Source organism: Phascolarctos cinereus, unplaced genomic scaffold, assembly GCF_003287225.1.
Source record: "Phascolarctos cinereus isolate Bilbo 61053 unplaced genomic scaffold, phaCin_HiC Scaffold_2;HRSCAF=192, whole genome shotgun sequence".
Lineage (NCBI taxonomy): Eukaryota > Metazoa > Chordata > Mammalia > Diprotodontia > Phascolarctidae > Phascolarctos > Phascolarctos cinereus.
The window spans coordinates 168,605,765-168,631,519 of NW_027555625.1; the positions used below are offsets into that span (position 1 = coordinate 168,605,765).

At 37.4% G+C, this 25,755-nt stretch overlaps 1 protein-coding gene across 4 annotated transcripts in view; it reads right to left on the minus strand.

The window, feature by feature from the left end:
• Nucleotides 1–5,569: 5,569 nt before the first annotated feature.
• Nucleotides 5,570–25,755, minus strand: part of SLX4IP (SLX4 interacting protein) — a 265,690-nt gene continuing 245,504 nt past the window's right edge. For 2 of the 4 annotated variants that reach the window (XR_013484629.1, XM_078149720.1), the window contains 2 exons: nt 13,529–13,577; nt 5,570–10,917 (listed from right to left, as the gene is read on the minus strand). Coding sequence is in view for 2 of the 4 variants with exons in the window: in XM_078149720.1 (XP_078005846.1) it covers nt 13,573–13,577 (5 nt within the window). In the remaining 2 variants the exon portion in view is untranslated. Of the gene's footprint in view, nt 10,918–12,724; nt 12,929–13,528; nt 13,578–25,755 lie in introns of those variants that run through there. The other 2 variants (XR_013484628.1, XM_078149721.1) reach the window with 2 other exon arrangements.

The window sequence follows — 25,755 nt, forward strand, 5'->3', positions numbered from 1 at the left end:
CACAATTCTTTCATAAAATCTGTAGATTCCCTTTTAATTATGCTAACCTGGGTACTTCTCAATTTCTAAATCAGGTGATTTCTATGAGAGAGCCCTCATATAGAACAAGCAAATATGAAGCATATTTTAAAAATAACATTCCTCCTCTATGTATACTGACAGCAATTAATGGAGAGATTATTTCCCTCACATCTCCACAATGTCACTTTTCTGTGGGATAGTGGGAAAAGGGCTGGGTCTGGAGTCAGAGGTCTTAACTTCAAATAAATCCCTGTTTGGCTACTTACTACCTGTGTGACCTTGGGCAGTCATTTGATTTCTGGGTGTCAGGTTCCTCATTTATAAACTAAGAGTGGGGGCAAGTTAGATCAGAAGTTCTTAATCTTTTTTGTGTATCATGGGCCCCTTCGGCAAGTCTAGTGAAGCCTACAGACCTCTTCTCAGAATGACGTTCTTAAGTGAATAAAATAAAATAGAATTACAAAAGTAACCAATTATATTGAAATAGTTATCAATATATACACATATATATATATGTATGTATGTTTGGAAGTTAACAGATCAAAGGGTAAAAATCCTTGGACATGCTATCTAAATCTATGATATCATATATGTGGAGGACTTGAGGGAAAACGTATTTATAAATGACTGAAGCAAGGTTTTGTTTAATATGGAAAGATGCAATGTGAGGTGCGATTGAGATGTAGCTTAAGGCTTTCATGATGGAGGGCTAATAATGGAGGGATTCAGGTGGGAAATGTTCGTTGTCTAGAATGGGATACTTTAGACAAGGCCATATAGACATAGATATTCGATTTACTGAATTATAACAGGTACCTTAGATAACTCCTGGGATGCATTAGTAAATGGATCTGCATTTCAAGAAGAACTGATGCTCTGTGACTCTGAAAATTCTTCTTCTAAAACACATCAGCTATGGTTTAAGTCTAAAGAGCTTGCAATTATTTTGGTCAAGGAAATACTCCACATTTCCATCACTGCTTAAAGAAAAAAAAAAGAATTAGACAAAAATGAAAAAAAATTTATTTGCAAATTAGTACATTCAGAAAAAGAATACTTTTCCTCTACAGCCTATCTTAATTTTCACTTATTTTTGAGCATTTGAGCATGCCAATTCACTGCTTTAATTTTAAATCAATTTGAGTTCTTATTCATAAAGCAAGATCATTTCCTTCTACATGATAGTTCCACCTCCTAAGCAGGCACAGACTCCTTTTGTTTTTACACTGGTGTTTTTCTTTTTTCTTAAGAGCTTAAAAAAAAATCTAAACTTTTCAGTTTAAGAAATCTACCCCAGATAATAAGGTCAACCTGAAGCAGGAATTCTGGCAATCACTATTGTACTGTTTGACTTTATAATTTGATTGAGGAGAAGTTAAAATAAGGCACGGGGGGGATATGTTACAGACATAACAATATCACCTTTAGACCTCTTGCCATCTGCTCTCAAGCCAACAATTATTTTACTCATTATTGTTTAAGTAAAAGTTAGAATATTATCAAAGAGGAAATGAATCTGTAGATGCAAGATGGTATGTGACAATATCATATAGAACAAGACTATGGATCTGAATGTGGCTGAGTTCAGTACTCAGTGATTCTACACTATTAAGTAATTTAATTTATTTGTTTCCCTCCCAAACCCCCCACCTTAAACTATGGATTGACATTTATTTGTAAATGTTTCCTGTCTCATTAAAATTAAGATATAGAATAAACTAGTGGGGGTGTCCAGCAGGTATCTCAAAAATTTAATTATATCCTTGAATCATAATATTCAATAATACATGTGTTCAAATTACCTGTGCTGAATAATTGGTAGAATTCTGTTCTGGAACTTTTAATCATTTTGTATGAATGAAGAACTTAAAATATTTAAGGAAATGAAATAATCTTAAACTTGGCTCTCCACTTGCTCAAACATTCTAAGAATTTTGGTAATAAAATGAGTATCTTGTCTTGACAAATCAGACATCTCACAAAAGTGGAAAAAATAAATTAAAATGATTATCAAATCAAGTCAATACATGTTGAATAAAAGATATACCAGCCTGGAAAAGCTACCCATATACTTGGAAATAGTGCTGCATTCATGGAGATACTGTAGTGGAGCCTGCTAAAAAGAATTAAGCATCCCTACCTAGAGAAAACAGAAAAGTCAGACTCAGAAGAGAGTCTCCTAACCCTTTTGCTCTTTTCCAAGCTCCTCTTGGAAGTAAGTGAATGTTTCCTTTATCTTTTACCCTATTAAATCAAGTAAGCCATATGTATACATGCATGCATATATATATATGTATACATACGTATATAGGTGTGTTTATATGTGTGTGTGTGTATATATATATATGTATATGTATATGTCCTTCCCCCCCCCCCCTTTGCTGAAACGACCTAATAAAATTCTTTCTGAAAATGTTTCAGGTTTTGGGGTTTGTTCTTGGCCTACAGTGTATGTGTCACAACGCTTGAAGTTACTAAAAAGTGAGATTTTTTTTAAATGCTATTTTTGATTCAGGGATAAGCAGTACTAAACTAGGAAATGTATAATGGTTTTTAGTCATCTTGGACTTTTTTTGGGGGGGAGGGAGGAAATCATAAACAAATTTTCCAAATGCCTTTTGATTCCAAACTAAACTAAAAATGTAAGTGAAAACCATTCAGTGCTTGGGGGAACATCAGATCCTCTACAATTTACAATGCCGACATATATTTGGGTATTTAGTATCACAGAAATATCTGAGGAAATCATGTAAATACTATTTAGACGTTTGTAATTTAAGCTTTTAAAATCGCCATATAAAACAACTGCATGATTGTTTGGTGAAGCCTTCCCCAACCCCTCTTAATTCCAGTGCCTTCCCTCTGTTAATTATTTCCTATTTATTGTGTAGATAGCTTGCTTTGTATATATTTGTTTGCATTTTGTCCCTGGGTTAGATTGTAAGCTTCTTGAGGGTAGAGACTGTCTTTTACAATCTTTTTGTATCCCCAGCACTTAGGACAGTGCCTGGCATATACTGGGTGCTTAATAAATGTTTACTGATAGATTGTTACCTGCGTATCACCTATAGCATTAAATAAAATTCAGGTATTTCACAGTTTCAAACATTAACAGTTTATTGAGAATTCTTTTCTTATTGACTGAACACAGTAACAGGTTCTTAGCAATTGTTTACATCAGATTCTGAGATACTAAAATATTAATATCTTGTATCAGTTCTTCATAGTTTTTAATTTGAAACTGACATATAACCCACACATACAAAACACCTTGCATCTATTTTTTCCCCTTTCGTATTACATAAAGATCACATAACCACTCACTACTTTTAAAGTAATGAAAGATCCATATGTATTTCAGACATCTGGAGAGAGAATGCTTAAAGGCAAAATTCCTTAAACACATGTGATAGTACAATAGTCAAAAACGATCACCTACATTTACTCTCATGTTTTAATTCATGATACATAAGTTGTGAGAAAGCATATTTAATTCATTACGTAAGACTCAGTGTCAATATTCCAATTATGTTTTTCACAATAAGTACTATGTAATTTCTAAAATCATACAAAAAGAGAGATTACAAAACTTTTTAAAAAGCTATCATAGAAAGTAGAAAACTTATTTTCAAATTTCCTAACCTAGGTTTTTGATGACTTATTTTTAAAAATTATTTACTCCTTTCTTTTCCATTTTCTGAAACTAAAAAAAAAGTTTCTTTTCTGGTTTCTTGATCAAGAATTTTCTTAAGTTGAAGGTAAATTAGCAACATTGGTATAGTTTTCTCTTTTGTTTTAGAATCATTGTAAGATGACTTATTTTCTAACTTTCAGCAGTATTCTAATAAACAGGCTTTGGAATATCTTGATTTGATCAAGTCTCCATGGTTGAGATAACAATAGATCTCAAAAGGTGAACAAAATAGAAAAGGTAAAACGTCTTAGCTTTTATTTGTACCCTTACATTTCAGATCACTTCAAGGACCCCACCATTATCAGTTCACGATTGATGATATTCCTGTATTCTGTCTGAATGTATATCCCCAAATCAGAGGGCACTTGGATCCCTATTCCCCCGTTTGAGGTGACAGAGAACAATAAGAGAGTATTCCATTTTTTAAAGGAGTGACTTCAGTTTGCCCCCATTCTTTACTTGGCTCTTCGATGACCTTCTGTTCTACTCTTCTTTCCTTCCATGTTAGCATATAGTTGAACTTACGGTTGCCAACATGATATTCCTAATGCACCGGTCTGACCATGCTGCTCCTTTGCTCAAATGATCCTCCTCAAATTTCCTCTAGGATTAAATACAAACTACTCTGTTTAATGTTTAAGGCCTTTCCTTTTTAGGCTTATTCCCCATTCACCTGCTTTGCACTTTAGCCAAACTGGGATCCTTGCTGTTCCTCACACTCAACACTTACCTGCATGCATCTATGCTACCTGTCTCACATACCTGGAATGTATTGTCATCTCATCAGGGTGGCATGATGGATGGAGTGCTGGACTTGGAGTCAGGAAGACCTGAGTTCAAATTCAACCTCATACATTTACTAGCTGTGTAACATGGGGCAGGTTATTTAACTTTTTTTAGCCTCAGTTTCCTCCACTGTAAAATGGAGATCATAATAGAACCTATCTCTGAGGACTGTTGTGAGGGTAAAATGAGATATTATTTTTAAAATGCATAGTGCCTGGCACATAATAGGTGCTTAATAAATACTTGCTTCCTTCCTTCTTCACAACTGCCCTTTAGAATCTTGGCCTCTTTCAAAGTTAGCCTAAAGAGTCCCTCCTTAAAAGAGGACTTTCGGGGGGGGGGCGGAGATGAGGGTAAGGGGTGGTTAATGGTCTGCTTTGGAATTTCAGCAACTACTTCACACTAGTATGAAGATTATGGAGTTCTTGGCCGCTGCTCCAGTTTTGTTTTGTTTTGTTTTTTGTGATTTTAGAGTTGTACAGAATTCTAGGGGACTAATTGTTGTGCAAATTATTGTCTTAAAGACTTGCCTGTGGCACTGAGAGGCCAAGAGGCTGATCCAAAAACACCGTGGTCAGTATGTGTTCAATAAGGATTCTAAGGTCGAGCCATTGTCCCCTATAACATAAAGCCTCTCATACAATTCTACTTATTACCTATGATATGTATATGTCCAAGGCCTTAATCTGTTATTAAATACACATACCTTGCCTTTGCTTTAGTTATGTGCCTGGCACCATACTAAACACTGGGAATATAAAAAAAGGCAAATATACAGCCCCTTCCTTCAGGGAGCTCACATGTGAATGGAGGTGACAACATACAAACAATGATGTACTGCTAATTATTTTGTATTTATCCTGTGTATAGCTTGCTTTGTATGTATGTGTTTGCATGTTGTCTCCTCCTTTAGAGTGTAAGCTCCATGAAGGAGGGACTGTCTTTTGCTTCTCCTTGTATCCCTGCTGCTTAGCACGATATCAGGTAGGCACTTAATAAATGTTTATTTTTATTAAATTGTTAATTGAATATCAGTTATATACTGCCAAATAGCAACATCAGTAAGTATTTTTGAAAAGATGGACCGCTGCTTTTGTAGGAAGGTAGGAGGTCAATAAAAGAGCTCTGCAATTTCCCAAAAGCAATCCAGTCCCCTCTCTTCCACCTTTTCAAAATTGGACCTAGCTTGTGGTACATCTTCACTGTCAGTTCCAGATATACATATCGTTATAACCAAGTATCAAACCCCTTTTAGCAGGCACTTAGTAGCTAAGTGGCATTGTAGGTAAAGCACTAGGCCCAGAGTCAGGAAGATCTGAGTTCAAATCTAGGCTCACACACTTAGTAGCTATGTGACCAATGCCTTTTCTCAGTCCTCTTTCTCTCTGACCAGTCTGCAGCCTTTGACAGTGTTGATCACTCTTTCCTCCTGGATGCTTTCTTCCGTCTAGGTTTGAAGGGTACCACCCTCTCTTTTGGGTCGCCTAATTATCTGATTTCTCCTTCTCTGTCTCCTTTGCTGGATTTCCCTCCAGATCATGTCCTCTAACAATAGGTGTCTTTCAGGGTCTTTCAGGTGTCCTGGGTCTTCTCTTCTCCTTCTATACTACTTCATGTGGTGATCTCATCAGCTCCCATGGATTTAATTATCATCTGCAAACTCCCATTTCCAACTGCTTTTCAGACATCTCAAACTAGATGTTCAATATGTCCAAAACAGAACTCATTATCTTTCCCCCTAAACTCTTCCTCTCTCCTACCTTCCCTATTACTATAGAAGACAATACCATCCCCCATCCCTCAGGCTTGCAACCTAGGAGTCATCCTGGATTCCCCACTATCTCTCACCTTACCATGTCCAAGTAGTTGTCAAGACCTGTCAATTTTACCTTTGCAACATCTCTTGAATTCATGCCCTTCTCTTTTCTGCTACCACTCTTATGCAGTCCCCTAATCACCTCATGCCTGATTATTTCAATAGTCTACTGGTGTATATGCCTGTCACAAGTCTCTCCCCACTCCAGTTCAGCCTCCATTCAGCCACCAAAGTGATTTTCCTCAAATATGGGCCTGATTATGTCAAATTCCTCCCCTGTCCTGGCTAAACTCCAGCAGCTCTCTATTGCCTCCAGGATCAAATACAAAATCCTCTGGCTTTCAAAGCCTTTCATAGCCTCCTCCTATCCTCCTATCCCCCTTGCCATAATATTCTTCAATCTAGTGATGCTGGCTTCCTTGCTGCTCCTCAAAGAAGACACACCATACCTTGGCTGTTTTCTCTGGCTGTCCTCCATACCTGGAATGCTCCTCCTCCTCATTTTCGTCTTCTACCTTCCTGAGCCTCCTTTAAGTCCCAGCTAAAATCCCATCTTCTACAGAAAGCCTTTCCAGATCCCTCTTAATTTTAGTGCCATCAGGGGCAGCTAGGTGGCACAGTGGATAGAGCACCGGCCCTGAAGTCAGGAGGACCTGAGTTCAAATCCAGCCTCAGACCAAACACTTGACATTTACTAGCTGTGTGACCCTGGGCAAGTCACTTAACCCCAGTTGCCTTAAAAAAAATATTAGTGCCATCCCTCTGTTACTTATTTCCTCTTTATTCTGTAGGTAGCTTGTTTGTACATATTTGTTTGATTGTTGTTTCCACCATTAAATTGTGAGCTCCTTGACAGCAGGGTCTGTCCTATGCCTCTTTTTATATCCCCAGTGCCTAGTTCAGTGCCTGGCACACAGAAGGCAATTAATAAATGTTGACTGACTGATCCTGGGCAAGTCACTTAACCTTCTGCCTCAGTTTCCTTCAGTTGTAAAATAAGGATGTAAAAGCATTTACTTCCCTGGGTTGTTGTTAGGATCAAATGAGATACTTGTGAAACACTTAGCACAGTGCCTGCCATGTAGTTGGCATTTAATGTATGCTTGTTTCCTTACTTCCTTTTCACAATAAAAAAAGAAATTGAAAAGATAATTCAGTGAACCTAACCAATGTGTCAGTTGGATATGACAGTGTATTTAATGTCCCACACCCACAGTCCCCCATTTCTGCAAAGTAGAGGAGGGACATACATTTTCTCTTCTCTTCCTCAGTCAATAAGCATTTATTAGCACCTGCTGTGTTCCAGGCTGATGGCACTGTGCTAAGTGCTGGGATACAAAGGAAGGCAAAAGATAAATCTCAACTCTCAGGGAGCTCAGAGTCTAATCAGGGAGACAACAGGCAAACAACTATGTACAAAGAAAATTTTTACAGGGTAAATTGGAAATAAAATGCCCATACCTCTTGATTCAGAGATCTCATTGCTAAGCTTAAACTCTAAGGAGGTCAAAGGTATAAAGAAAGGTCCCCATATACCAAACTATAACAGCACTTTTTATAGTATCCAAGAATTGAAAATAAAGTAGTTATCCATGTCTTAGGAAACAGCTAAACAAAGCATGGCACATGCTTGGAATGGTCTCTTACTCCTCCATAAGAAATTATAAAGATGAAAGATCCAAGCAAGGCATTAGCAGTAAGGGGTGTATAGGATGTTCAGGGAAGATTAGCACCTCTGGTCTGAGGGCTTGTGGAATGATTTTCAGGGCTGCTTATCCACCTTCAATGTCCACCTAATTCACTCAACTCTCACCTGTGTCTCCAAGAAGTTGTAGCATGCACAGTGGCCACACCCTGGTAAAACCATCTTGGCACATGGGCTAAACCAGATTGAGGGTGTTAGGTGTTGGTAAGTTAGGGGGATGTCAACCCCAAGTATGTGAAGACTTCCCCCTGTGAAATGGGTGGATGAGAACAATCTGTTACAACTGCCAAGAAGGTGACTGAAGCAGGCACCATAGAACGCTCAGAGCCTGGTTAGACATGGAAGACTCCAAGGTCGTCCACGGCATCCCAGGCCATCGTAGACTTTTGTTTTGTCATTGGACTTCAATGACTCTGGGAGAGTGAGGCTGATGACTTTGTGCAACTCTGCCTCACAATTCATGCACCAGTCAGGACATTGCTCTGTGATGTCATGGGTTTTCTTCGAAGGATGAACAACAACAAGGGGGATCAAGAAAGACTTCTCATAGGGATTTTAGTTAGGACTCGAAGGAAGCCAAGAGGCAGAGATGAGGGGGAAGAGTTTTCCAGGCGTGCAGGGCAATCAGTGAAAGTGCTTGGGGTCTGGAGACCAAGGGTCTTGTTCAAGGAGGCTAGCATCACTGGATGGAGTACCTGGTGGGAAGTAAGGTATAAAAGACTGGAAAAGTAAGGGCCAGGGTGGGGGGAGGTTATGAAGGCCTTTAAATGCCAAATGGAAGATTTTATATTTGACCTGGAAGGTGACAGGAAGCCTCCGGAATTTATGGCCAACCTTGATCATTATAATTACAAAGGATTCAGGTTTGTTTGTTGCTGTTGTTTTTTCCATTTAAACTAATGTTGTCACACTACACACTGCATTACTGGCTCAGCTTACTTCATTAGGTAATTGATGACTGAAAGACTGTAATCCTCATTTTATCAGATATAAGTCTTCCCATGATTTTCTGTATCTTTCATCTTTATAATTTCTTACTGAGGAGTAAGAGACCATTATAAGCATGTACCATGGTTTTGTTCAGCCATTTCCTAAGAGATGGATAACTACTTTATTTTCAATTTTTCAATACTACAAAAAGCGCTATTATAGTTCTGCCTATGTGGGACCTTTATACCTTTGACCTCCTTAGGGCATAAGCTTAGCAGTGAAATCTCTGAATCAAGAGATATGGGTATTTTATTCACGGGATATCCAGTAGACATCTTAAACTCATTATATTTTCCCCTAAACCTCCCTCCCCCTCTTCCCTTCCTTAACACTGTAGAAGAGGGCTACACCATCCTTCCAGTCCCTTAGACTCTCAACCTAGGAGTCATCCAGGATTACTTGCTATTTCTTACTCCCATAATCCAAGCTGTTGGAAAGGCCTGTTGATTTTACCTTTGCAACATCTCTCGAATATGCCCCCTTCTCTTCTCTGACACTGCCCCACACTAGTGCAGTCCTCCTTTAACTCACACCTGGATTACTATAATAGCCTGCTGTTGGGTCTGCCTGCCTTAAATCTCTCTCTACTCCAATCCATTCTCCATTCAGCTACTAAAGTGATTTTCCTAAAGTGCAGGTCTAACCATGTCACACAACTTCCTCCCAGCCCCCTCTCGCCTCCCCCACTAAACTCCAGTGGCTCCTTATTGTCTCCAGGATCAAAACCAAAATCCTATGTTTGACATTCAAACATTTCATAACTTAGTCTCCTCCTACCTTTCTAGTCTTCTTATATCCTATTACCTAACACTCTTCAATCTAGTCTAGTGACACTGACCTCCTGACTGTTCCACAAACATGACACTCCAGTTCTCAGCTCCAGGCATTGTCTCCAGCTGTCCTCTATGCTTGGAATGCTCTCCCTTCTCTGCTCAGTCTACTGACCTCTTTGGTTTCCTTGCTAAGTTCCCTTTTACTGGAAGCCTTCCTCAATCCCTTCTAATTCTAGTGCCTTCCTCTCCAACTTATTTTGTATATATTTGTTTGCATGTTGCTTCCTCCTTTAGATTGTGAGCTTCTGGAAGGCAGGGACCATCTTTTGCCTCTTCTTGTATCCTCAGCACTTAGCACAGTGCCTGACACATAGCAGGAACCTAATGTTTATTGATTGATTTGTTGATTTCTTAGCGTAATTCCAAATTGATTTCCAGAATGATTGATTCAATTCATAGCTTCACCAAAATCCTTCCAATATTGACTCTTCCCATTTTTGGTCATTTTTGCCAATTTGCTGAGTGTGAGGTGAAACCTCAGAATTGCTGGGATTTGCATTTTCTCTTATTATTAATGAATAGCAGCAATTTTTTATATGGCTACTTACAGGCTGCAATTGTTCTTTTAAGAACTGCTTATTCACATCCTGTGACCACCAGGGAATGGCTCTTGGTCTTAAATATTTGTAAATAAAGTTTTACAATGCTATAACCTGTACAAATAAATGACAATTTATAGAATCACAGAGTTTAAACCTGTGTTAGATTTTTTTTTTTGTTGGCTAGGCAATGGGGTTAAGTGACTTGCCCAAGGTCACCACAGCTAGTTAAGTGTTATGTGTCTGAAGCCAGATTTGAACTCAGGTCCTCCTGGGTTCAGGGCTGGTGCTCTATCCACTGCACCACCTAGCTGCCCCAAACCTGTGTTAGATTTTCAAGATCATCTGGTCCAACTTCATTTGACATCCAAGTCTCAGAAGTTAAACAGCTTGTAAATATTAGAACAGTTCTGCTTCCACCATGTTACACTGTTCCAAAGGTGCTAGTATTGCTCGACATTTTTCAAATTGCCTTTGGAGCCCATGGTATGTGGTTTTGAATATTCTCAATGGGGGCAAATCTTCAATGATTTCTGAAAAGAGACAACAGTTAATCTTAATAAGGTAGGTGATCAAAATATGCAAAAAAGTGCCTCCAAACAGTGTGAATCTAAAGTAATGAGTCTAATTTTCTTGTCTGGTTTGTAAATTAGCTATCTATGAAATTCCAAAAGAAAAATTCCAAATAGATTTTGGGCAATGGTATCACTGTATAACATCTCCTTTGGGACTTCCCTCCCTCCTTCCCCTTTCCCCAACTTGCTTCATTTAGCAGATATCAGCAATTATTATCTCTCAAGGCTCTCTGAGGGGCTCCTAGACCCCTAAAGCTATGGCTCATATCTTCATTTCCCTCCTGGCTGTTTCTCACTTTCCAAACTTCAACACCATGCTTCAGCTACAATCTCTGGAACCTCCCTCAGCACCTGCAGCCTCATCACCTTGGAATATCCATTTCCCCTCTGGTCTTCTCACCCCGGAAAGTCCCCCTGCCACAAAGGTCCTTTTCACCCACTGGGGAATTTCCCCAGTGCCTCCATTTTGGGGAGGGGCCCAGACCAACCTTCATGCCTTCCTATATGTCCAGATTGCTCTTTGGACTTCTACACCATGTCCCAGCCCAAGTACCTTCTTTGCCCCAAACCCAGCTTTTCAGCTCCCTTTTGTGTGTTGTCTTCCCCCATTAGAATGAACACTCCTTGATGGAAAGGATTATCTTTCTTTTTCCTTATAGTTGCATTCCCAGTGCTTAGCACAGTGCCAGGAATACAGTAAGTGCTTAATAAATGTGTTGCCCTGCTTGCTCACCAGTCTGCAAAGACCTTATCTTTAACAGCTATTAGACACAGTTAATGCTAAGTGAAGATATTTACAAAGAGGGTACGGTAAGAACAATAGCTACAGAAAATACCCCTTCCCCCACCCCGAATATATACACAAATATATATCCCACAGATATATACAATTTTCTTGGGAAGAATGGGCAAAGACTTAAGACTACAGTGGTAGGGAGACAGACCACTGGGCACCCACGTGACTAAAGGACTTTACGCCTCCTCTACTACAAAATTCAGAGATCCTTTCTCTTCTCATGACATCCATATACGCTCTCCTCTGGGTGTCATGACTCTGCCAGATAGGTAACTGAGTTACGTTCCCAGGGTCTACTCTTAGTCTCAGCTTGACTTCTAACTGCCTGGGGCTAATTCTCCCTTGAATGAATAGTTGGTTCCCCTTTCTGTTGCGCTCCTGGAAGTTTCTTCTGGCCCTGACTCTTTCTTTGCTTCCTCTTGGATGCAGCTACTCCCAGTGCACTGGTAGCTCCAGTGTGAGAGGAGAAGGGAAAAGAATCACCTCCTCCTTACTGCCTCTGGCAGAGGGCCAGGAATTATGCTCCACAAAACTCCTCCCTGCTTCAAATGTCTCTAGGATAGCAAACTTGGCTTTTCAAAGGGTTCTGGCCAGTCTTCCCCCAGCCAATGCCAAACTCCTTTTCCAACACAGTCAGGAAAACTTCCCCCCCCCCCACATTTCCTAAAGGGATATTAGAACTTAGACACTTTAGGCATATTAATACTCCATTACCTTTGTTATCTGTCTTTTATTTTCTGTGATTCCATCAATTGGAGCACCAATTACCCAACATTACAATTGGAATGTAAGCTCTTTGAGGATATGGACTGTTTACATTTTCTATCTTAATATCCCCAGTGCCTGACACATAATGAATACTTAATAAATGTTTGTTAGATTAGACTGAATTGGAATAAGTATATATTCTAAACATGACTACTTTGTAGGACAGTACTCATATAAACCTGCTACCTACTTCTTTTCTTTAAAAACAAAACTAAAAAGTCTTCAATTTCATTATACTTACATGTATGGCAAACATACTATTGGTCTCATTAATAATGATCATATAGTTCTATTCAATAAATTAACACTTTTTAACCCTTTTTACCTTCCTAGGTTTACATCTATCTCCAACCCACCCCATTTTTTTGATGGGCTTCTCTGGGTGTCTGTAGTATACTTCTCCACCTGTAAACATAAATATTATATTTCACTGTTTGTGCTTGGACTGATTTGATTAACCTGTCCTAAATTAATTTTCTTAAGAGGAATCCTTCAGAAGAGTTTCCCCCAAACATTCAACTCTTCATCTCATGTTGTTTTTGTCAAGCCTTGTTTCAAAAACAACCTGTAGGGGCCGTTCTAAAATTGGCATAAAATCTGTAGCACTGCCCTGTTTGGTTATTTCTCCTAAGATTAATTCGTCATTTCCAAAAGGTACTTTCTTCCAGAAACATATATCTATATCTCCTTTTTACTTTGTTTAACACCTGCCTGTACTGACTCACTGCTACATAAAGGCTTCCCAATTATAAGGCTTATCTTTAACTGCTTCATAGCATGACGTTTTTGCTGGCTGCTAGTATCTTGGGGTTATTTCATTAATATTTTCTAGTCCTCTAACAGGAAGTTCCAAGTTGTTCTCAGTTGTATTTAGGCAATCTTTTGCTTGTCTTACATATCAACATTTTGCTTCAAACTGAGAAATGGAGGAAGCTTGATATTTATTCTTCTTGTTCTCTATTTCTGAGGTGAATGAGCCAATAGAAATTTCCATAGTGTTCTTACCTAGTTGTAATTTGCTTGTGTTATTAATCTTTGTTTCTATTTTTTCATCCTATAACAGAAAAAAAGATTTTACAATTAGAATATTTCTGTATGTATAATGGCATGATTTCCCTCAGATTTTGCTTTACTATTCACAAATATTTTAAGGAATATGCTAAACTCTTCAAATCTAGAAAATAAAGTCAATCTCTTTCCTAAATCCGGAAGCAATTCTTTCTCTATATATTCTGAGTTATATCCTAAATGAGGATTTATAGAATCAAGCAGACTCCAAACCCTCAGATATTGTGCTATACTAAGAATGAATCCTATTTATTGATCACTGAGCTATGATGGAACTAAAATTATATTTCAAGAGGTAGAGCTATGTTAACTTTAGATTTTAAGGATGAATGTATATATGTATGATACACTGAATCTGTTATAGGATTTGCTATAGAAAGTATATAATACATATACATCTGTAATTATATATACACACATATATGTACTCATGTATGTGTACATATGTATATGTGTGTGTATAGATATATAGTATAAAATAATCACATGTGCTATATTTATATACACATTCAGGATTTCCATACTCTGGTGTAAAGTGTTTTTCTGGAATTTCTCCCAGGATATTTCAAGGTATAACTCAGATTTAATTACTGCTCAGCTAATATTAAGTCTGATCATTAACCAACTGGGCAAAGAGCTGAGTTAATATAACTTGAAATGTCCTGAAAGGAATTCCAGAGAGCATTAAAAGAGAGTGAAATCATGGAAGACATCAAACAGTGTCAATATATAAACACCTTTTCAACTGTACATGTTATATACAATGTAAAAACTTCATATAGACTATAAAGTTAAGAGGCAGAACAGAAGCTGGATGTGTAGAATTTAGAGACCAAACACACTGACTTCAACACCATATTCTACAGGCTTGTGGATGATAAGAAACTTTCTCTAAGCCCAAACCCAGAACACTGGAATTTTGGCTTAGACTTAGTCTAGAAAAAAAAAAGTTCTTGCTATTGCTATTAGGAACATTCACCATTAGGAACATAACTATTCACTCAAAAAACAATCTTCTGAAAGAAGGTATGTTCAAATATGTCTGCAGTAATCCTCAGTACAGTACAAAGAAAAATAAATACCATCACCCCACCACCAACTGGCACTTTTCATCTTCAAAGAACTTGACAAACAATAATTATTATGCCTTGCAACACTTTTATATAGCAAGTACAATTCCCATTTTCCAGAAAGCAAGAGAGACAGATTAAAAGAGGGAAGGAGATCAAGAAAACAAGGGTATGTGACTTAGACAAGGTTAAAGAGAAGGTCAGTAAGAGAAAGAGAATTCCTTCTCTGTATTCAGACTATAGACCACTTATTTGTAATCCAGACTTTCTATTACAAGTTTATTTATTCATTTGGTAATAATGCCACTATAACTAGGCCTACTAGGTCTTACTAGGACTATTACAACTGGAAGGACTACTAATATTACTACTACTGCTGCTACTGAACCTACATTTCTTTTAGACTGATTTGTGCTTTGCATAAGGAAAAGGTAGACCATCTGAATACTCAGAAAAATAATCAGATGTCCCACAGGAAGGTTGGTCTTTCTATTCCAAAAGAAAACAAAAGTTTAAAATATAATCACTTATATAAAATAAAAATGATTTAAATTTTCTTCTGAATGGATTATTTTTTCTCTTTGAAGGGCAGCTTGGCCTAACATTATTTTAATCTTTAATCTAGAGCTCTAGTCAACATACTTGTCCTTTGAGACTGACTACACATATTTCATACATTATTGTTGAACCACAAACACAAAATAATGTAATGTAAAAGATATAGATTCCAAATCATTTGGGGAAATTTTTGTCCAGTATCTGATATCTCTGTGGCTATGATAAATGCCAGGAACTGTATAAGACAAGCATGTGTCAGGTTTTTTTTTTCTTTTTCTAGAGACTTAGTGGTGCAAGGATTCACATCCTTATTCTCTAAAGAATTCTCAAAAGATTTTCACATGTGCAAAAATATATTAGCTACATTTTATAATAATTAAGATTGCTTTAAGGGTTAAAATTTTTAATATCATCATTTCTATGATTGGGGTCTAGGGTTTTCTAAAGAACCACATGCAAATTTTTATTGTTTTTAGCAGTGTCATGGTTTTATACAGTTCAAGAATGAGCTTTTTCTGTCTATATGCACATGCTTCACAATTCTATAAAATCAAACTGCTTCTCCATCACTAATTTTAATGCATTTCATGATGTTACCATGTTACACATGTGTATGTATATACACAATGGCAAACAGATCATTTAAAGAAGCAACAAAAGTTTCTCTCATTTCCTTTGCCATAAATTACACATGTTTCCACATCAATTTTTAATAATTTAATTCCTATAAGATACCGTTTGGGAAGCTTATTTTGTATAGATGTTGAGTATGAGCCAAAGTAGACTAAGTCTAATTTGAAAGTGGCTACTAGTTGAACCAGAGGGCATGGAAGAATGAACACAGTAGTAGTTATAGTTAGGGAGAATGTAGTAGGGAGGTTTTACATATACTTATATAGGTTAATACATATATGTGTGTATAAATGCATATATGCACATATAATACATATATGTTTATGTGTGTCTATGTATATACTCATGATTGAGGCTGCCATTATGTCTGAATTCTAGAAAGAAGCATTTGTTTATTTCAAATTATGGAGTGGATTTCAGTTTTGGATACATGTGATTCAAAGCAACATTGATTCATGATATAAGACAATTTTAAAGTTACTGAGTAAGAGATCACAGTCTCATACAGATAAGATTTAGTAACTACCACATGACTGCTCCCTTTTTATTTGTTTGTTAAAACTTCCAAGTTGACTAAAAAAGGGTTAAGGCATAAAATAAAATTAAAAAAAAAAGATTTATGTGTGAAACACTTCTAAACATGCCCTCTAAGTACAGTAGATTTTCCCCTTAGAACCACACCCTGTAAGTGCTGTATTTTCAGAGCTGAACAATTAACATAAGGAGTATGAGTCAGTCTTTGAACAGCTCTGTGGGAACCAGAAAGCCTTTGCTATTAGGAATGATGTAAATTCCCCAAGGCTGGAAGAAGTCCACAATAGAAGGCAGACAGGGTCATAAATAACAACAATGGACATTGCATATACCATATAAAATATTGTACCACTAGTGACACTTCCTTTAAATCTCATATTAGGCTCAATCATTGACTTTATTTTCTTTTATTAGGCTTCAAAAATGCCATTTCTTTCCTATGGGAATTTCAAAGCTTGCTTAAGAAAAAGGGTAATATGCACTCATCCCAAATTCCTTTGACAGCAAAATAATGAAAAAACCTGACCTAGAAATAGGATGACAACAGAGAAAGTGATGTTCTGACTGAGAAAAAATGCCCGTATCCAAGGTTTACTTCTCTCCACCCCCACCCCCCCTTTTTAAAGGCAGGGACAGATCCCTTGCTTAAAATTAAAAACACATTTCTTGGCAAATTGTTGATGACAGACATATTTACATTTCTATGAAGGCTGGGTGGGCAAAAAAAAAAGATTCAAATGCTTCTTTAAACCTTGAGCTGTCAAATCTCATTAGAAACTTATTACTTTTATATTCTGGGGTCATCACTCTCTTTTGTCATTAAATCCCTGTATAGTAGCTCCCCAGAACATAAATCATTGAAAAAAAAAAGGTTATTACCTGGAAACAGGATTTTTTATAAGTACTTTACACAGAATAGGATACCTCCTAGAACTTGGCATCAGAATGTAACGCATAGTTCTTTTAGTTAAGACTTATCATGAAGCAGGACTATTATGTGTGTATCATGTATTTCATGAAGGTTATAAAAAACATATTTGTTATGCAATAATTCCTTTTTCCTATCTAGGTTCTGATGTGAACACTACATAAAATGACTTTTGAGTGGAATCAGGCATCACAGGTTACCTATCTGATTGTGTAGCATAATCTGGACAATATAGCTGGCATTTTTCATCCACTTGGCCTTTCTTGTGTCCATAGTTAGGCCAAACTCTTCTGAATATATCTAATTTACAAGGCTGCACAGTGTTCTAAGTAGGGCATGATGCAATTTTCAAAATGTCATTTGCAAATGGTATACCTGGTAGGCTTCATAATCTATATCTCCTCATTAATCAACAGGTATTTACCAAACACCTTCTATTTGATAGGCACTGGGTATAAAAAAGGCATAAATGATATAGGCCCTGCTCTATTTCAGTTAGACTTTATGCTGAATATCCTCCATGATGATGGCAAATAATTTTAGATAGATCTAAGAAAATTGATCTAATTCCCAAAAAGTGAAAGATAAGGGTTCTGCTTTAAATACGACCTTTAGAGTAAGTTGTTTATAGAAATGCAACATAATCTTCACTTGCAATCTTACATATTATCTGACTCTTTTTTTTTTAATCTAAAGGATGCTGGAATGCCTACCTCTCTCTCTGCTGATTCAGTTCCATACTCACAAAATGTATTTATTCTATGCCATTTTACTCAATTTCTTCATCTGTAAAATGTGAATAATACTTATACTAACTACATTATAGTACCACCATAAGAAAGCACTTTGTAAACCTTAAGGTATTATATAATTCATATGTTATTACAATATTTTCTACTTGTTATATCTTACCCACTCTCCACTAGATTCTAAACTCCTTGAAAATATGGACTGTCTCTTCTATCACATTTGTGTTTCTAGCACTGCATAGACTACATGACATATAGTAGGCCCTTAATACTTGTTGAATTGAATTATCAGACCTACAATTTTAACCCATGTTTACAAAAGAGAGCTAAGAACTGCACCCATATTTGCAAATCCATCTATTTTCCTATTACTTGTCTCTGGGCTTCACTCTTGATACCACAACTTCTTTCTCCACCATGATCCAGTAGCCTTCTTGTCTTGGAAAATCACTTTGCCCCTGTGCCTTCTTCCTTTGATTGGTCAATTTCTCATAGAACTTCCATTTTAAAGAAAATGTCCAGGCTAACTACATTTACTCCTTTTTTCCTCTCTGGGCTCTACTCCTTACTCTTCAGACATTTTAACTTCTCCCTCATTATCCTTTCTCCCCTAACCTCTCCTTTTCAGCATCCTTTTAATGTGGGCCATCCCCCGTTAGAATGTAAGCTCCTTGACGACAGGGACTGTTTTTCTTTTTCACTTGTATTTGTATTCCTAGAATTTGAATGTATGTATTACAGCCAAACCTTTATACCATTCAGAAACAGTTTTGTTTAGTGTTCACTCAAAAGCTAAATAAGAAAAAAAGGGGTAATTATGCAAACTATGTATAAGCCTTACAGCATACATGACATTATACCCTAATAGTTTTGCCTAAAGATAAGGCTTAACTAATATAACCACGAATTGTATTTTGATACCAGGTGCTAGGAGTCAATGTTTTCCTTGTATAATACTTTAAGAAAAATCCTATTTGCAAATAATTTCTTTCTCAATGATATATGGCAGAGATAGTGACAAAAGGGAGCTTGTTGACCCCAGAATGTTAAGAATAAAAAAATTTGAATGAGAATAGACAGTTCTAGACAAGGTATAAATAAGGTAAAGAGAGACAATGCAGATGGACAACAGATCTGACCCAGAACTGAACAGGAAGAGAACAGGATACACTGCCTTTGAGACACTACACTGTGCTTTTAAGGATCTCAAGCATCATCCTGACACAAGGGTCTCCCCTTTTTTAAACATTCATATTCTTAGAGTGATACTGCATAGCTACAAGTTATGAAGCAATGCTAACTCTGAAGAACTAAAGTTGTGGATTATGGGAAGGTGTGTTCTGCATGTGAATAGAGCTACAACATGTTTTTTATAGAAGAACTGTGCAGAAGTGATGTATGGACACCATCAGAGAAGTAGATGATAAGAAAGGAAGACATGGAATGCTTAGTGGGAGATAACTATTGAACAGCCCATGTGCTCCTTTGGTATCCAAATAATGTCAACAGAACTGGTATAAGGACATGGACAAAAATATGTGTGGGCATGTATGAACAGGAACCTAAAACAATGGATGGTATACTCATATTGAGATCATAGATTTGTCAAATACTGACACACATAAGTGTATACTCTCACCCTTTCCTGTTTTCTCCTCAAAAATGTTAAGTCACCAAATACATTAAACATGAAGGCATTTCTATTGGAATATGGACATGTTCGGAAATGTGAAAAGAAGTAACATTAACCAGTTGATCCTTTTTGCATATTTTGACTCCATCAAGTCTTAGGACACTGCAGAACCCTCTGGATAAAAATCACAGCTACTCAAAAGAGTTTGGCCTAACCAAAATAGAAAACAGAAATGGATGATGGATGTGTAGTAACCAGGAAGTTATAAAACTAATTCAATAATATAATCATGCCTGGGACAGACACACAGTGTTCAAGTTGGGCTCAGAATTAAATAGGAGGAAATAACCCGACTGGACTGAATATGGGAAATTGCAGAGTTCTTTCAATAACCGTAAACATCTCAGAAGTGAAGGTCCATCTTTTCAATACCAATACTCTACCAACACTGTTGTATGCCTATGAGTCATAGAACACTACAGTCTCCAAAGAATTAAAACTAAGTAATATTCAGAGGGCAATGAAGATGCACCTGGTGGATGTAGCCAGGCTGTAATATATGACAAATAAGGAAGAAGAAATGAAATAAAGGGTATTGTCAAAGGCATGTATGATCATGGGCTGGTCATGTGGCAAGAGTAAAGAATAACTCTTGGACACGTTGTGTGATCCTCCACTGTTCTTATGATGTCAAGAAAAAGCAAGCAAGGATGTACATCCCTGTGGTGAAATAAATAATGGGAGGACATGGACAAGAGTCATTTAAGATGGGCATGCATCTTTGGAGGGAACATCCATATCAATGAGATCACAGATCCATTTGAGTATTCGGAGTACTAATCAATAATAACAATTAAACAGTGTTTTATGATGCCTTTGCCTCGATATATCTTTTGACCATGTTTATTGTGATTGATATCTACAGACTTAGTAAACCAGATCCCTGCAGACTTAGACATAACATCAGTTTTAAGCTTTATTATACCCAGAACCTTTGAAAACAGGCCTAATAATTCTTTTATTATTAATAGATACTTAACTAAGCATGGTATTTTATGTGTTAGTGACACATAATATTTGTATGTTCATACAATATAATATTTCCCCCCTTTGGATTCCATCTTGTATTTTTATGGAACTGTTCAGCTTTCTGAAGCACTTCACATTACATATGTAATTATTTCATTTGAATCTTGGGATAGCCTTAAGTTCAATATTAAAAAAAGCTTCCTAATGCTGTCCAAAAGTAGAATAGGCTGCCTTATTTCCCATAATTGGAAGTGGGATGACCACATACTAGGGATTTTGTGGAGGGGATTGCCAGTCAGTTACAGGTTGGGCCAGATGACCTCTAAGGATCCTGTCCACTGAGATTCATGAATCTGAGGACAATGAGTGATACACGAATGTTAATAATCCTAAGTCATATAGCTAGCCAAGTAGTAGAAGTAGAGCTAGATTACATCTTTCTTATCTCCTAGTTCTGTGTTTTTTCCTAGTACACTACTTAAAATTGCAATGTCCTAATTGTTTTCTTCTTCTGTGCCACAAAGGTGAAGCTACAAGCTGTCTTTTTGGTGACATAATTCAAAACTACCTGACTCAGCCCGTGTGCTTGACTTTGATTCCTGGGAAAATTCTAGAATGGATCATTAAAGAAATGGTTGGTGAATATCTACAAAGGGAAGCAGGGATTACAAAGAGCCACCATGGCTTCATTTAGAACAGGTCATACCAGACTAATCTCATTTCCTTTTTTTGACAGGATTATTAAACTAGTAGATTAGGGGAATGATGAATGATAAATGAAAGTAGTTCTGTACCACAAGTTGTATATGGAGAGAGATGAGATTTCTAATTGGTGAACAGAATCCTGAGCTTTAGGCTGTGTATCTGTGTAAAAGTTATATTGAATGGTTCCAAACATTCTTTGGAGAGAGACAGGCAAACTAAAGATACTCTACGGAGGATAAAAAGACTTTAGAAGTCTCAGCAGATATGTAGGGGGAAGCTGGCTATTCACTGTCTCAGATTTTCTGCCTGCCTCTCTTGAGACTTCTGAGAAAGGACCTTCCTTTGGTTGAGGATGAGCCTTCTCTCCTTTTTTGAGCTGACCTATTATCAGGCAGCTAGGTGGCTCAGTGGGTAGGGTATTGGACCTGGAATAAGGAAGACTTGAGTTCAAATCCTGTCTCAGACACTTATTAGCTGTGTGAGCCTGGACAAGTCATTTAATCTCTCTCAGCCTCAGTTTCCTCATCTGTAAATGGAGATAATAGCACCTCTTTCACAGAATTGTTGTAAGGTTAAAATGACACAATATTCAGGTGTTTTGCAAACCTTAAAGTGCTATATAAATGCTAGCTATGATGATGACGATTATTCTACTCCCAGCTGAAAATCTCATTTACTCTGTATATTATAGAGTATATTTTAATCTGTATACTTCTTTGATTTCTGTTTGCTGCCCTGATTGGATAAATGGGTTTGCTTGTTATTTGTTTTTTGCTTTTTTTGTGAGGCAATTGGGGTAAGTGACTTGCCCAGGGTCACACAGCTAGTGAGTACCAAGTGTCTAAGACTGGATTTGAACTCAGGTCCTCTTGACTCCAAGGCTGGAGCTCTATCCACTTTGCCACCTAGCTGCCCTGTTGCTATTTGTATTTTTGTGAAGTCGTTGGTATAACTAGCATTTGGTGGAAAGGAGCCAAGCTGGTTACGTTGTAAGCTAAGGGTCACCCTCTCCTTTAATGCAGCCTAGCCTAATACTCTTCTAGGTGACTGGAGAAAAGAACAGCCAGTTGTGGTGGTACTTCCGGGCCTGCCTGCTGCCTACTCCTCTCTCCATCCCCCTCCACCTCCCGCTAGTGTACTGGTGATGCAGGCACTGTCCTTGGTTTTCCTCCTCTCCACAGACAGGTATCAAGCTAGAGCTATACCCTATATGGGTGTCTAATCAAGAAGCAGGAAGTTCAGAATAAAAAAGGCATGATTTTTCCCAAGCAAAGCACCAAACAGAAACTGGAGAAATTACAGATTGGAATATGCCACATAATACACAAAAGTATATGACCCTTTCGTTGGGAACAAGATGAAATCTAAGTTTAAATGAAGACAGAGGTCTCAATCTCACCTAAGAAGAGGTCCATTTTCTGAAACTTCTAGGAAGGCAAACTAAAGATGAGGGCATGCGGAAGAGTGAGCTTCCCCTACACATCTGCAACTTTCAAAATCCTTCCCTATACTCTCCCTAGAGTATCCTATGCCTGCCTGTCCCTCTCTCCAAAGAACGTCTAGAACTGCCTCAATACAGACTTTACACAAGTACACAATACAGACTTTATTTATGCTCAGTATTCTTTTGGCCCATCAGGAGTTACATCTCCTTTCATACACACCAAGCAATACAGGGCTGCCTTTCCTCTACCCTGCTTGGGTGGGAGTCAGGTCACATATAATTTCCTTTGATTTTAGTCCAGCTTCTGATAAAGTATCTTACATTATTGTCATAGAAAGGCTGGATCAGTATAGATTAAATGATAATATAATTAGATGGATAGTAACTAGATGGATGGACAGATTCAAAGAGTAAGCTGCTAAGGATTCAAAGTCAACATGACAAATGGTGTGCCCTAGAGATCTGTGCTCAGCCCTGCATTGTTTAACAGTTTTTTTCAATGACTGGGATAAAGACAAAGAAGGTACACTAATCAAAATTGGAGACAACTCAAAGATAGATGGGATAGTTCAGGGGTGGGGAAATTGTGGCCTTGAGGCCACATGTGGCCCTCTAGGCCACAGAACAGATTTTTCCTGTGAAGTTTAGATTCAGTCAAAAGGGCTGCAGGACGTTGAGGACCTAGAGGGCCACATGTGGCCTCAAGGCTGCAGGTTCCCTCCCTTGGGATAGTGAATGCCTGGAGAAGTCAAGATCCAAAAGGCTCCTGATAGATTAGATCACTATGCTGAATCTAATATGAAATTCAAGAGATAAATGCAATTGGGTACAAAAAATCAGCTTTACAAGTACAAAATAGAAGAGTCATGGTAGGAAAGCAGTTGTTTTGAGGATATAAGTGCTTTAGTGGACTGTGAGCTCAATATGGGCCAGCGGTGTGATCTGTCAGCTTAATCTTGGACTGTATTAAGGAGAGCCTAGCTTCCAGGAATTAGAGGTCATAGTCCTACTCCTTAGACTGTATCCTGTGCACAGTGTTTAGTTCTGAACACCAAAGTTTAAGAAGGACATTGATAAGTAAGACAGTGTCCACAGAGGGGCCATTAAATTATGACACATAAGGATCAGTTAATGAAGCTGGGTGACCAGGAGAAAAGAAGACTCAGGAGAGATATGAAAGCTGTCTTCAAATATTTCAACTGTTGTCATGTGGAAGAGAGACTAAACTCTTCTATTTGGCCCCTGGGGGCAGAACCAGGAGCAATGGGTGAAAGCTACAAAGAAGCCAATTTAGAGGTGACGTCAAAAATGGCAGAGTTTGTTATTTCCTCCTCCTTGGAGATATTAAAGCAGCCTCTGTATAATAAATAATATCAGATAAGCTAATACATGCTAACATAGGTGCAATATAACATATGATAAAATATAACAGAATACTATATTAAAATAATAGTATTATATTAGATGGCATAGCTATATTATAATATATAATTATGATGTAACTGTATTATATAACTGGTGTATCATAATATAATATAAACATGCTACCAGCATATGTTGATATTTACATTTTAATAATTTATTATAATACATTGATATTAATATAACATAGCATAACTATACTGAATATAATGTATCTATATTAAATGGCATTAACACAAATCTTATAACATAACCATACTTCTGTTAATATCAATCTATTAAATAATTTTAACATATGTTATCATGTATATGCTATGCCAAGCTATGCTATGTTGTGTTGTGTAATGTTGTAGCATACCACGCTATGTTGTGGGAGCTCTGTTTATGGGAGGATGGCTACTGAAGTCTCTACCACTTCTCCAATTCTGTGATTCTAATGCTTTCTGCTAATCCACAAGGCAACCTTCACAAATCAGACAGCCTTATTTGGGAAGTAATCCTAAGGCGCAACAATGATCCTATTCTATAAACATATGCAAGAATAAGAAAATTTTACACTCACATATGAAGCCTTGGGTTGTTCTTGATGTTAGATGTCTCACCGATCACATGTAAAAGTTATGAAATATGAAAGAAAGCAGTGCCAATTTTAGAACGTCATCTGTTGTAGAGATGACAAACACCTGACAAGCAGATACAAAACTGAATATAATCTTTAAGTTAAGAAAATTTGAAGTTGCAGAATTATCATCTTCTGAGAGGAGTCTCACTGGTAATACCACACCTTTTTGGGTGCAATATCTGGCTATATGACAGTAAGAATAACAAGCTGGACTAAGTTAAGGAGGGAACATAATAGAAGAGGCAGGTTTTATTACATATTTTTAAAATGAAAAATTATAACATGCTTTCTATCTCAAAGAAAAATAAAATATTTATGAAATATGAGAATGTTTAATGAAACCATTGGATTAAGCAAATAAATAAAGTGAAAAGGAAGAAAATACTTGATTTTTAGATTGGAATTGTTTGCTTTAGAAATGCTAGCACTGGTCTGTGAAAATCCAATGACCATATAAGGGTGTACTGAGCAGAAGGCAGGCTATGCTGTAGTTTTAATTTGTCGTCAAGATGCTGGGAACTTGGAGGCCTGGGGAGAGGGGCATTAGTAAGCAAGAGAGGACCTAGAAAGGAAGGTGAGAGGCTGCCAAAGACAACTTCCATCGATTTAAAATTTTTTTACCTAGTGTTGACCCTGTGCCCAAGAAAAAGGGAGGGAACTCTACCTCCCCATTTCACCCTCTCTATTACAGTACACATCCTCCTGTTTCCAGGACCCCTAGAACTCAGGGTACTACTTGTACTACCATTCCCAAATAAGTCTTTGTGGATAAACTGGACAGTATTCAGAGGAGGGCAAACGGGATGGATAAAAGCGTTGATTCCATGTCATATTGCT